We start from the raw sequence: 13,641 nt of genomic DNA, 5'->3' as shown, positions 1-13,641 counted from the left end.
CGCAGGGCAGGGCCCGCTGCCCCTCGCCAGGCCCCTCGAGCCCGGTGCCCCTCGCTTGCCTCCGCATTTAGGATTTTCCTGTTTCAAAGACAAAGACTTCATGACTTGGAAGGAAGTCTCGGGCCAGGGGCTAGCTCTGCAGGGCCACCTGCTCCCTGCTGTCCTCGGTACTTTCTGCCTGTGCTCACTGCTCAGCTCTTCAGGTCTTTTTCTCATTGCTCTTCAAGGCCATCTGAGGGTGGGCCAGCACCCCACTGTACGGAGAGGAGACTGAGGGCCAGGGGGCTAAGTGACTCACTCAAGGTCAGAGGACTGGGCCTCTGGGGGTCCCCAGCCCTGACCTCCCTTTGGTAGGTGGCCTCTCCCCATGCCCCTGGCAAGGAGGGCCAGGTATGAACATCTGGTCAGGTTTAGGATGGAAACTCAGCTGTTTCGTTTCCCTGTCTTTTCTGAGCTCCACTGAAATAGTTTGATGTGTAACCTCTGCTGCCTTCTAGACAAAGGAAACTGAATTTTGGTTATTTTAGGTCCTGGGTTGGGTGGGCCATCAGGGGCTGTGGTGACACAGCAGGAAAGGAGGAGGCTGTGGGAGCAGGGAAGGGAGAGGTCTGGGGAATTCGGGGGAGGGGCAGGGGGACAGCATGGGGCCAGCCAGGCAGAAAAGCCTTCTCCCAGATGGGACAGATACCCAGAGAGGTAAGGGCGGTCCCACCCTCCTTTATGGACAAGGAAGTGGAGTGAAGAGGAGCAGTGATTCCGGAAACAGACTCTGCCCTGGGGTGTGTGTGTCTCCCTTTCTATAGAGGAGATGGGTCTCAAGTTGCACCCATGGTGGGGTCAGGACTAGAGCAAGAGGGCCCTCTGTGATGGGAGTGACAGTGATGGTGGCCCTGGCAGTGTAGGCAAAGACGACATGAAGATGCTGCAGGAGGCGGCAAAGACCTTGGTTGGGGCTTCCCTCCTGCTCTGACACGTACCACAGGGCATGGCTGGTCCAGGCCTGGCGGCCCCGGCTCGCCCTTCTGGCCCTTCACTCCTTTCCGGCCGGGGACGCCTCGCTCCCCCTGCACAAGAAGGGAGATGGGGGTATGGCCATGGCTGCCATGCCCAGGATGCCTCCAGCGCCTCTGAGAGATGGGCTGGCAGCCACCCTGCCCTGCTGCCCCCATCCCAGCTTCCACCTGCTCACCCGCCTCCCTCTGCCTGCTTCTTGCCTCCCATGTCCTATCCGCCTCTTCCCTCCTCTCACCTGCCTCCCTCCTCTGTGCTCTTGCCCCGTCTCCTCCCCAGCTGCCCCTACTTCCTCTCCGCCTAACCTACCTTCTCTCCGCGTTCGCTCCGGTCGCCTTTCTCTCCTCGGGGTCCAGGGAAACCCTGACAAGGGGAGTAAAGGTTAAACCTGAAAATGAGGTTTGAGGTTTTCTCCTCTTATCTGTCCATCTCTGCCCCTCCCTCCATATCCGTGGTACCAACGGGCCCAGTCCCAACTCCTAGGCAGGCCGATGTAGGGAAATGCATGCCTTTAGGACACCAGCCCTGCTTCCTCTGAAGTAGTTCTCCCTGTGGGAGTCTGTGGATGGACGCCCCAGCAGTTTGCCAGGCCGAACAGGTGGGTGTGGCTTTGAGATGACACCTGAGCGCTAGGCCTCCCAGAAGGCAGCTGTGGCCATGGAGTCTTCAGCTCTGCCCTGACTACCTCCCTGAGTCCAGATGTCTTCTTCTCCCGACCCTTGTCATCGATGGAACAAGGCCCTCCCAGGCAGACACTCAGGTTAGAGTTCTTCCTCTTCCTTGTCTGCAGTTGCTCTTCAATGTGACACCTTGTCCTTAAAGTCCAGGGTAGACACCATAAGCCTTGCAGCCCTGTATATGGTCACCATTTCCCTTCCAAGAGCTACTTGATTTTCCTGGGAACCCCCTCCTTTCTCACACTTCATTGATTTCACTCCTAGCTCCAGGATGGAGCATGTGATCAGGCCCGGCCAATTAGGGCACTGCATTTTTCTGGCTAAGTGATATTTCAGCATTGACCCAACTGAGGTCAATGAGAGTTGATGAGACTTTTTCTAAAAGAGTAGAGAGTGAGCCCAACTGGCATGGCTCAGTGGTTGAGCATCCAATTGAACCAGGAGGTTGAGGTTCGATTCCAGGTCAGGGCATATGCCCGGGTTGTGGGCTCCATCCCCACTGGGGGCATGCAGCAGGCAGCCTATCAATGATCCTCTCCTGTCATTGATGTTTCTATCTCTCTCTCTTCCTCTCCCTTCCTCTCAGAAATCAATAAACATATATTTAAAAAAAAAAAAAGAGTAGAGTGAGACAAATAGTCTTTCTCCAGAATTTGGGCCTGGAGAGATGCAGGTCTGGAGCTACTGGCTCCATCTCATCATCACGTGGAACTTCGGATGATGCCCACACAGAGGAATCACATACAAGAGACGCTGAGAGTTTGTGTTGTGTTGACACACTTGAGCCCTGGATCCAAGTACTTCTGGATTTTTCAATTATGAGTCAGTTTAAACCAGTTTAAATTGTGTTTTCTGTCTCTTGCAACCAACAGACACTTGATCCAGTCAACCTTGGACTAATACTCTCCCTCCTCTCCATCCCACAATACTTCCTTAGCAGAAGCCTCATCATTTCTCACCAGGATGTTGCAACAGGCTCCTTACTGCTCTCCCCACTTCCCTGCTCCAATGTATCACCCATCCATCATCTATTCATCCATCCATCCACCCATCCGAAAAGCACCTACTCTGGGCTGTGCATTGGACGTGGCACTGGGAACGTAGGGGAAACCAGGCAGTTGTAGTCCCAGCTGTGGGAAAGGGGGTTACACCCAAGGCAACCAGATCATGCTCATGTACGTGCAGCATGAGGGCAAAAGCTACACACAGGAGGACCTGATCACAGTGCATGGTGAGATACTTACATCTAGTCCTGGTTCCCCGGGTCTGCCCTGAGGAGGGACAAAGAGAAGGTGTGAGGGAGCATAGCTGCTGGGAATGTCAGCCCTGTAAGTTGTCCACAAGCCTGAACTCGGGCCCTGAAGTGCGGGGGTTGAACCCACAGGGCCGAGTGACACCACAGCGTGCAGCCGTAGTTGGGGGGCATTAAAAAAAGTGGTTACCTTTTCTCCTTTGGTTCCTGGCAGCCCAATAAGGCCCAGTGGACCAGCTGGCCCCTGGATGAAAAAGGAATGAATTAAGAGGCGTGATGGTTACAGGAATCAGCACCTCTAACGACAAACAAGGCTCATGACACTCACAGGCGGGCCGCTGGGGCCTCTCTCCCCTGACTCGCCCTTCTCTCCCTTTGCTCCATCCAAGCCCTGGAAGTGAAGGGAGACACAGTCAGGGGAAAGGGGTCAGACAGATGGAAGGCCAGGAAATCTTTGGGCCTGTGGGGGCCCAGGTGTGCAGAGCAGAGGGACAGATTCCAGGCTCTGTCAGGTCTGGCCCGGGTTCCTTTCTGTGCAAATAATCAGAATGAGCTGCCGTGTGAGCATTTTACCTTTTCCTGCACTTGGGCTTCCTGAGTCCTCATGGTAGGTGGTTGTGGTCACACCCATTTCACAGATGAGGAAAGAGAGGCACAGAGAGGGCAGGGATGGACCCGCATAGCAAGCAAGTGGCAGGACTGACTACCAACTGAGTTTCTGAGCTCCATCCCTGACAGCGTCTGCCTCTTCTACACAAAATCTGGGGAGGCCTTGGGACAAGGAAGAGCCAGAAGCAGCACATCTGGCCGGCCACATGCTCGGCCCACTCAGCTCTGGGAGTCCATGACTCTGAGTCCTCAAGTTGGCCTCTGAGCTGGGGAAGCAGAGATGGGCTCCCTCAGGGGAGGGCAAACAGTGAGGCCAGCTGCCGCCCCCTGTGTGTGGCTCCTGGGGCAGGGCACACTGGCAGGCCACACTATGGTTTTAATTTAAGGGCAGAGGACACAACATTATGACATACACACCAAACTCAAGACTTCATGTCAAGGCTGTGGGCAGTTGAGAGACAGATGTGCATGCGGGGGGCAGAAGGGGAAGTGGCAATGAGGGGGGAGGTACAGAGAAAGGGGAGAAACAGTGACGGGGGAAAGCAGTGGACTGGGGCCCAGGCAGGAGGAGAAGGGGTAAGAACAGAGCCCCAAGTGTGGGCATGAGGGGGCACCAGCCTTAGGGGAATCAGAATATCCAGGCCCTGGGAAGATGCAGGGCTGGTCTGAGGCCAAGCGTGGGGCCCTCACTCGGCCCATTAGCAAGGCTTTCTGAAACTGTCCAGGCTGTGAGTCTGCCGCAGGTAGGGGGGTTTCACCCACGCCCCAGACTCACCTTGGGACCCTGGATTCCCTGGAGGCCCTGGAGGAGGAGGAGAGAGCAGATCAGGGCCAGGGCCCTCTTGCAGTGGTCACGAAGGCTTGCAGGCCACTCACTGGCTCCTGTGGCCTTGACCTCGGGGGTGAGGGGGCCCCAGCACAGATCCTGGCTCCGCCCTCCTTGCCTGACATGTCCCCTCCCCAGCAAGAAATTCTGCCCTCCCCAGTCACAGCTCCTAGGCCTGGGCCCATCACCCTTTTCGTATCCCAGCTGCTTCAAGCCAAACATTCTTACCATGGGGCCTGGGGGACCAGGAGGGCCGGGGGGCCCTGGCTCCACTATGATCTGGGCCTAGGAAAGGGTCAGAAGTGGATTAGTTACAAACTGCCTCGTCATCCCTCACCCACCCACACTTGAGCTCATGGGACGTGTTGGAGGAACACTCCCTGGACACCAGGCCCTGAGCCATTGCTTCTTGCTCCCCCCACCTTGTGGGGGGCTCAGTGCTGGCATTTGGGTTCTCAGATGGGCCTTAGGTGGAGGACACCTGAGGTTCCCCCTCCCCTGCTACCCTAGGTGTGGTCAGGCCAGGTGGCCCTGCTGTTCCAAGACTTGGGCCTCCAGCTGGCCTGGGCTGGGCATTGCGGGGAGACCCTGGAATTCAGCAATCCCCCTTACCAGGCTCTCCGATAGGCTGTCAGGTGCCGGCTCTCCCTTCTCCCCCTTGGGGCCGTGGGCACCCTGTAGGACAGGATGACCTTGAACCGTTTATGTCCATCACCAGATCACCACCCACGGTGAGCAGTACCTCCCCTTTCCTCCCCCATAAGGCTTCCGTCAGCAGAGACTTGCCAGGTTGGCCAGTGCAGCTTAAAATAGTTTCCCTAGATCAACGGGCATTCAGAAAGCAGAGCGCAGCGGTGCACGTGGCGGTTTTCCTGGGGCACAGGCAGCACCTTGGTTCAGCCCCAGCACTACCTCTCTCGCTGGGCGAGCCTTATGGATGGACAATGGACATGAAGTGGTGGCCCCTGGTAGCTGCTCAGCCTGTCAGCTTTTCCAGTCCATCCACGCCAAGACCAACTATCAACATGACAATGATGGTGACAGCAGGTACTTATTGCACGCCAGCCACCATTCTCAGAGCTGGCTGTTCCCTCACGCAGTGGGAAATGATCACCCCCATGTTAGAGGCGGGGAAACCGAGGCCCCGGGGGTTAGGTTGCTTGTACAGGGTTCTAGTCAGTAAGCAATGAAACAGGATGCCAACGCAGGCAGCCAGAGCCGCGGCCTAACCACCGCCAACGCACTTCCGCGGGCAGGGCCTCCTTATCTCACCTCGCAGTGGCCGCGGGAGAAGCAGCAGGCCCTGCAATGGGGGCTCGGGGAGTCTGAGCACGTGGGCGGGGCGTCGGCTTCCTTTCCGCCCTATGGCCCCGGCTGGGCTGAGGCTGCAGGCCCCCCCACCTCCCGCCAGCAGGCACACATTCACTTTGGGACCCCACGGGGGGCAAGTAGGGTAGGTGGGCCCACCCAGCCACTTACCGGGAGGCCAGACAGGCCCATTTCGCCGGCTTCCCCTTTGGGTCCCGTTGGCCCAGCCTCTCCTGGGTCTCCTTTTGGTCCTTTGGGACCCTGAAAGCCACACGAACAAGGGGTCAGTGCAGCTCAGCAGGCATTCTCCTTCCCCGACTCTGACAGGTCCCAGAGCTTGGTTCAGGCCAGGCCAGACCCCTACTTCCTCATTGTGGGACCCCGCCTGCAGCCCAGGCGACAAATGCACCAAGGGGCCTGGACAGAGATAGGAAGAGGGCACCCCGACACCTGCCTCACTGCACACAGGGGTGCAGGGCGGGTGGGGGTGGAGGGAGTGGAGCAGGTGGGCCTGGGCAGCCATGAGGGGGCACTAAGGGGTTCCAGGTCAACCCTGTGCTTACCTCTCAGGAGCCAGAGATGGGAGCCCCAACCCCTACAGCCAACCCACCATCGACAGAATCACCTTCCAACCTCTGCATCCCCTCACTCCACCACTTGTGTAACATCCATGATGTGCCACACACTAGGGACCCGGTGCTACAAACACACACACAAATGTCACGTGACACCATTGGGCACTGTGGTGTCTACGTAGGATCACACGTGTGTACTTACCATGGTACTGATAGTGACAGTAATGCTATTAGCTCACATTTGAAGACTTTTTGCTACATGGCACCGGGCACTGCTCTAAGTGTTTTCCACACACAGAGGTATTTAACCCTCACAACAGGCCGCTGCTACCCTCGCCTGGGGATGAGGAGCAGAGGCTGCCAGAAAGTGAGCAGCTTGCCCGAGGCCTAAGGGCAGAACCAGCCATGAAGGGGCACTGTGAGGCTCCAGAATTGCACACAGGTAGCACATTTTGTTCTCCAACTCTGTACACACACACGTACACACGTGCTCACACACACACACACACACACACACACACACACACACAGCATGACACCTGGCACCAGTATCACCAAGAAAATGAAAGGCTCAGAGACCTTCTCTCCGTCGATTCCGGGGGCACCGGGCAATCCGAGCTCACCCTGGAAGGGAACAGACAGCAAGAGGGGTTATAGTGTCCCATGGTCCCCAAGAGGGATCTGTGGCTAGGCTGCCGCCCCCAACCAGCGCACCGTTCCTGGTCAAGTCCCTGCAGTTAGACCTCCAGGAAGGCACCCGCTGGGTGCCCAGCACGGTGCCGGGAGCCAGCCACCTCCACGCCTCCATGCCCTCAGCCCCTACAGGCAGACGTAGCCCAGGCTGTAGGTTACATTTTGGAAGCTGAGGCCCCAAGGGTTAAATGACTTGCTCCAGGCCACACAGCCCAGGGACAATGGTGGAACCAGACCCTGTCTGATTTCACGGTCTTGGGCTCTTTCTCCTGAGCCAGGTGGGCAGGGTGTAATGATGCACACAGGCCATAGGAAGGACCATGTCATCCATGGGACCTGGTGATGTCATGAGGGGCCAATTTATGGGTTTCCACATGAGAATCAAACTCCCCAGAGTGCAGGGTAACTAGGGCCTGGGAGAAGGCACCCTGCTTGGCTAGGAAGTAGCCCCTTTCTCTGAGCCTCTAGAGGCCAGGCTGGATCATGGGGCGACAAGCAGAGGGGGCAGGTGGGCTCTAGAGACAACGGGCTTGAGGGGCCACACAGCTGCATGTGTACTGACCTTGGCTCCGGGGATTCCTGGAGGCCCTGGTGGGCCGGGAGGACCCTGTGTGCAAAAGTCAGGCTGGTCAGTGTTAAGTAGGGCCTCCCCCTCACTGCTGGTCCACCCCTCCACCCCGGGGGGCCTGTCTCTGTTTAGCTGGGCTACAGCTGGGTCAAGGACCTTCCGCAGCTGATTCCCACCCAGCCAGGTCAGGCCCCAGGTCTTGAAGGAGTCCTGGGAGGAGGCACCAAGCGTCAGGTCAGATATCACAGTGTCCACTGCCATGGAGAGTCCAGAATCCCTTTGCCCTCAGAACTTGTTTCCCCAAAATTAGATTTCTTCACAACACTGCCCTGCTCAAGATCCTGTGGGGGTTCCCTATTGCCTCTGAAGCTGTCATTCAATGCCAGCCCCAAACTGTATCCCCAACAATGGCCAGCACTGCCTTCTCTACTTCTCCTGTGACCTGACCATCAGCTCTGTTGCCTGTTGTCTCCTGCCCCGGGGAGTTCCTGGGTCACACAGGTAAGAGATGGCATCTTTAGTCTCTAAGTCTGACCTGAGTCCCAAGCTGCTATCTTGACCTAGGCCTCCAGAAGGCTGCCTGCTCACTAAGGCTCATCATCGCCCTCTAAACTCACGTCCCCTCCCAAAGGCTGCACCCCACCCAGCCCCTCAGCTCCCAGAGTTCCAGTCCTCCACCTCCTCTCACCAACCTACTCCCTTCTTGTTAGAGGCTCCATAGAGATGTCCCGTCTTACATCTTCCTTCAGTCCACCCACCCTCCTCTAGGCCCACGCTCAGCACCTACCTTCCCGGTGGCCTGCCTGCCTCCAGTTGTCCCCACACCCACTTCGTTCACCTTCCACACCATTCCCCAATACGTGATTTTTAGCATTGCCCCTCTGCTCAAAGAATCAGCTACGGCTTCCTGCGGCCCATCCAATGGAGACATCCTCCCAGCCTGGCACCCAAAATGTACTCCCTGCCTCCCTGTGCTCATAGAACTTCTCCCACGCAGCTCCTAGCCAGCCTGGGACACACCATGCATGTACACGCCCTCGGGCCACGTCACACCACACCACACCATGCAGGCCTGGTGGGCCACAGTTACCATCAGCTGGTACTTCTCTGAGGCCTGTGGGAAATAACTGGAACTGAAGCTCAGGTGGGGTTAGGTGCCACCCAGTCTGGTCTCTGATGGCCGTCCCTCCCTCACCCCAGCTCCCTTCCCTGGCACCCAACCTCCCTTCCACTGGTATGGGTCCCAGGTTTGCTGGGCAGGGCTCACAGGTTCCATCTCCCAAGCGAGGCTCTGGGGCGGGCCTGGCCACTCTCATCCTCTGCCAATGGTCATTAGAAGACCTGGCCCTCTAGCCTGAGTTCCCAGGGAAGGCCCCAGGAGGCCTTGCTGGGGCAGGACACAGGAAATGCTCTGCCCCTGCCCCTTGTTGCTTTGACCCCAAGGGAGCTCGGGGGCCACATGAGCCACATCACAGCAGCTCTCTCAGTATCAGCACAGCACCTGGTGAAGTTGGGGCCCCAGCTCTCTCAGTATCAGCACAGCACCTGGTGAATTTGGGGCCCCAGCTCTCTCAGTATCAGCACAGCACCTGGTGAAGTTGGGGCCCTTGTGTACAGAGTGTGGATTAATGCACAAAGGGAGTGGTTATTCCCTTAGGGAATGAATAGCAAGGTCCACCAGGAACGCTACCTTAAGGGCATCCAAGATCCTGCCATCGTAGTCAATCACCACCGTGTCTCCTTGCTCACCCTTGAAGCCTGGGGGACCCTGAGGCGGGAAGAAGTGGAAGGTTTCAGGGAGGAGCTCCATTGGCGGGTGCAGTGGTAGTCGTCTCCGTATGTCACCCAAGGAACCCAGGAACTGGGGCCACATGCAGTCCTGGGCCCCAGCTCAGCTGTAACCTGGGGGCCCAGCAGGGCTGGTGCTCAGGTCGGGTCCCCTGGCGTTCACCGCGCTGGCACCCAGGCTCACTGACAAAGCAGTGTAGGAGCCAGGCAGGCACCTGGAGGAAAGGGGGCCTGGGGCCAACTGAAGAACAAGCCCCGCCGGGTCGGGGGTGGCAGCCCTCGGCTTTCACGTGGGAGCTGAGGCCCACGGAGGCCCCAGCCCTGAATTCTCGAGGGACAGTGGAAAGCCCAATTTGATGTGATGCTGTTCAGGTTTTTAAATGTTGGCAAACAAACAAACACAAACACAAACACAGGCACCCAAACCCTCCGAGACACCGTGTAGGCCTGTGCCTTGGTTTCCCAACCTCTGGGAGAGGCAGCGCACACCCAGGCACCCACATGCCCATTCATTCCTGGTAGGAGCACACTCCCACCCGAGCCTGTGGCCACGGGTATGTGTCTCCACTTGCAGGTGTCCACACCAGTGAGCGCGTGGCTGCTGGCCCTGTCCCCACCCTCTGCACCTCCCCTCCCCACCCGGGCACCGCTCTGCTTGGAGAAGAGCGAGCGGCCACGAACACGCTGGTTCAGGCCTGTGGCCAGCCGCTTGCCCTGGGCGGAGAGACCCAGGTGGGGGGTCCCCTGCTGGCTGCCTCCATGGTCATGGCCCGCGTGGAACTGTACAGTTTACACTGCCTTTCCACACAGTGAGCTTAATCCCATCCCCGGCCACCTGCCGCCCGGCTGCGGACGGAGACCTGGTTTCAGGAGGAGGAAACCTGCCTCCAGAAGCACCGGGGGATGTGGCTGTTTGGGCCACAGAGCAGGAGCAGGGTCCAGGATGCCAGCCTAAGGTGCGCCGACAGGCATTGGCCTCCGAAGGCCTGGGACCTTGGGGCCAGCGGGAGTCGCTGTGCTCCTTCCTGGTGACAGGAACGAACCTCGACGTGGGGCTGAGAGTAAGGCCAGGACCCCCCACAGGTGCAGGGGCAACACCATGTGTGACAAGTGGGGGTCTATGTTTGAACATGCCAAGGAAAGTCTCCCGAAGGGCAAGCACCCACCGGGGAGAGAGGAACAAGAGGGCATGTGTCTTGTCACATTTATATTTGAACATTTTACCGAAAGCGTGTACTACGAGATTAAAAATGAAAAAATCACAAATGAATGAATATAAAAAAAGACTTTCTGGAGCCTCACTGCTCCTCTGGGGCCTTTGGTGACAGGGACTTTTAAAGTGACAGGCCCCGCCCCAGCTGGTTTGGCTCAGTGGACAGAGCGTCAGCCTGAAGACTGAAGGGTCCCGGGTGCGATTCCAATCAAGGGCACATGCCCGGGTTGTGGGCTCCATCCCCAGTAGGGGGCGTGCAGGAGGCAGCCAATCAATGATCCTCTCTCATCATTGATATTTCTGTCCCTTTCTCCCTCTCCCTTCCTCTCTGAAAAAAAAAAAAAAATATAATATATATATATATATATATATATATATATATATATATAAAGTGGCAGGCCCCTGGATCCTCTGTGGGTGGCTGGAGGAGAGACTGCTTACCCGCAGCCCTGAGGCTCCATCGGCTCCTCGCTGGCCGGGCTCCCCCTGTGGAGACGACGGGGTTGCAGCCAGGTGTACACAGCCAAGCCAAAGGTTCCCCACCTCCTCCAGTCCCCTCTTCCCCACGGGGCGCAGGCCCTCACGTGTGTGACTGCGGAGCCCTCTGACCCCAGAGATAGGCCACTGAGGCCCAGAGCCCAAGGCTACATTACATGGTGCCTTAGCCTCATAGCTCACCCAGACCTAGTGCCATCTGCCGCCCCCCGCCACGCCCCCTCCCCACCCCCGCTCAGGTCAGTCTCTGATTGCCAGTCCAATGAGACCCAAGACCTAAGACCTGAGGATCCAGGCCCCCCAGGGATTCCCAACTTAAAAAGGCAAATTGGAGGTGAACCACATCTCCTCTGAATGGGGCCTGCAGAAGCCGAAGCCGCGGCTGCTAAGTCACCTTTGTCCCTGGGACACCGTCCACGCCCTTCTCTCCCCGTGGCCCCACGCTCCCCGGCTCGCCCTGCAACAGAGACATTGAAAATGGAAGGAAGCAGCGGCCTCTGCAGCAGTTCCAGGAGAACACGGCTGAGCCCACCTGCAGAGGATGGACCTCAGGGCCCGTCCAGCTCAGGGGACTCAGGACCATAGCCTCCTTCCGCCTGAGTCCTGGGACATAGCTGGGGCAGCTCAGGGGCTCAAGAGACATTTTGGAGGCAGGCTGGCCAGGATTTGGTGGTGTCACGAGGGGTTGGGGAGCCAGGATGACATCAGTTCCGGCCTGGGGACAGGGCAGGGAGTGGGGCACCGGAGATGGGAACCAGAGGACTTCAGGGTGTGAGGGGAGAGAGCCTGTGAGGTGCCAGCCCCGTTGACGAGTGGGCCCAGGGCCTTCCTGCTGCCCCCCTGCGGCCTGTCCTGGGTACCAGCCTGTGCCCCACCATGTGAAAGGGCCAGGAGGGGCTTCGTCAAGGAGACAATACCGTGCAAGACGGGAGGCAGGAGGAGCTCTGGGGGAGGCACTGGTACCTACCTTGGGCCCTGGAGGTCCAGGGAACCCTGGTTGGCTTGGCGTCCCGTCATCCCCCTGAGGAGAGAGTGGTGGAGGCTGCAGCCTCAGACCTGGACACACTGGTTGGGACACACTGGCAACACCCCTTTGTCCTCCCCAGCACAGCTGTCCACGCCTGTCACCAACACTGGTCATACCGGGACGGGCAGCTTCTCCCTCCCCTCCTCGCCCCTCTAGGGCAGGGGTGGGGTCAGATCTACCTCTGTCCCCGGCTCCCACCAGCCCAGGGCCAGCCCAGAATGGCCTCAGCAGGTGTGTGCAGAAGAAATGGGCGGGCAGGTGAAGGGGAGGAATTCGTCCTTCTGTCAACAATGATCTTGTGAGCACTTTCTGCGGGCCAGGGAGACAAGGTCCCTGCTCGATGGGTCAGAGGAGGCCGAGGGCAAGGACATCTCCAGAGAAATACATTGCAGCGTGACAGGAAATACAAGTGCCAGGCAGAGCATTTAGGGGGATGGCAGGGTGGAGAGGGACTCGGGGAGGGTGTGCTTCGGTAGGTGGCAGGGGCAGTTTCTCAGAGGAGAGGCAGCTTTGCTGACACCTGCAGGAGGAGGAGGCCCAGCATGGAAGAGGTAGGAGAAGGTCACGCTGGGTCAGAGGTTCCAGACCTGAGCGCACATCAGCATCACCTGTGGCTGCTTGGACAGAGCACGGCCCACCCCCAGTGTCTGTTTTGGTGGGTCTGGGGTGGGCCCCGAACATGCTTGTTAAACAAGCCCCCAATGATGCTAATAGGCTGGTCTTGGGACGACAGTTTAAGAACACTGTGCTGCACCCTGAGGCGGGAAGAATGTGATGTTTGAGGACGGGAGCGAATGAGTGAATGTATGAATGAACGAATGAGATTCTGGCTTCAGACACATACCTATAGTGAAGTTTCAGGTCTGCCGAGGAGCAGGGCACCTTCTTTGTGGGGGCTCCCATTTCTGCCCCGTGCCCAGCCCCTGCCCTTCTCTCCAGCCCACTCCCACACCCCTACCGAGAAGGCCCTCACCAGGCCCCCCTCACCTTCTTTCCAGGAATGCCGGGCTCACCCTGCGGGGCAGACAGTGGGGGGTGCAAGAAAAAGATCAGAGACATTGGGCTGCCTGCTCCTCTGGAGAAGTGGCCCCATGACCCATGCCCAGCGCAGTCCAGAGGGCCCAGCCCCTCAGAGAGGAGCACACGGGTGTGGGGCTGACAGACTTGGACTCCACTCCCAACCTAGTCCCTTCCAAGCTGAATGACCTCAGGCAAGTCACTGCTCTTGAAAGCGGGAGTATGATGCCCCCAGCCTCAGAGGGCCTCAGAGGGTCACTGCTCGATGAGAGAGGATGCATGAAAAGCCCCTGGCTCGCAGCAGGTGCTCCCTAAATGCAGCTCCTTTCCTACCCTTTCCTCCTGCTCAGTTCAGGGACTCCAGCTCCTTCAGGGAGGACCAGAGCCTGCCTTCCCAACCAGCAAGCACTGAGCTGACATCGGAGAGGACTTTAAAAGCTAATGTGCTTTATTATTTGATCCTTACAACCTGGTGTAAAGGTAAAGCAGAAAAGGCTTATCATGCCCCCATTTAACAGATGAGTAAACTGAGGCCTAGAGAGATGCAGTAACTTGCCCAAGGTCACAGAACTCTGTCTCCTA

At 58.0% G+C, this 13,641-nt stretch overlaps 1 protein-coding gene across 1 annotated transcript in view; it reads right to left on the bottom strand.

The window, feature by feature from the left end:
- COL23A1 (collagen type XXIII alpha 1 chain) overlaps positions 1 to 13,641 on the bottom strand; it is a 260,225-nt gene that overhangs the window by 2,314 nt on the left and 244,270 nt on the right. Inside the window, exons 12-27 of the mRNA XM_028150086.2 lie at positions 13,030 to 13,056; positions 11,983 to 12,036; positions 11,410 to 11,472; positions 10,962 to 11,006; positions 9,210 to 9,287; positions 7,514 to 7,558; positions 6,838 to 6,882; positions 5,855 to 5,944; positions 4,988 to 5,050; positions 4,604 to 4,660; positions 4,325 to 4,351; positions 3,269 to 3,331; positions 3,131 to 3,184; positions 2,933 to 2,959; positions 1,321 to 1,374; positions 978 to 1,064 (exon numbers count right to left, since the gene is read on the bottom strand). Of these exons, the coding sequence (XP_028005887.2) occupies positions 978 to 1,064; positions 1,321 to 1,374; positions 2,933 to 2,959; positions 3,131 to 3,184; positions 3,269 to 3,331; positions 4,325 to 4,351; positions 4,604 to 4,660; positions 4,988 to 5,050; positions 5,855 to 5,944; positions 6,838 to 6,882; positions 7,514 to 7,558; positions 9,210 to 9,287; positions 10,962 to 11,006; positions 11,410 to 11,472; positions 11,983 to 12,036; positions 13,030 to 13,056 (879 nt within the window). The remainder of the gene's footprint in view (positions 1 to 977; positions 1,065 to 1,320; positions 1,375 to 2,932; positions 2,960 to 3,130; positions 3,185 to 3,268; positions 3,332 to 4,324; positions 4,352 to 4,603; positions 4,661 to 4,987; positions 5,051 to 5,854; positions 5,945 to 6,837; positions 6,883 to 7,513; positions 7,559 to 9,209; positions 9,288 to 10,961; positions 11,007 to 11,409; positions 11,473 to 11,982; positions 12,037 to 13,029; positions 13,057 to 13,641) is intronic.

This window comes from Eptesicus fuscus, chromosome 6, assembly GCF_027574615.1.
Source record: "Eptesicus fuscus isolate TK198812 chromosome 6, DD_ASM_mEF_20220401, whole genome shotgun sequence".
NCBI lineage: Eukaryota > Metazoa > Chordata > Mammalia > Chiroptera > Vespertilionidae > Eptesicus > Eptesicus fuscus.
This window is presented reverse-complemented; position numbering and strand designations above follow the sequence as displayed.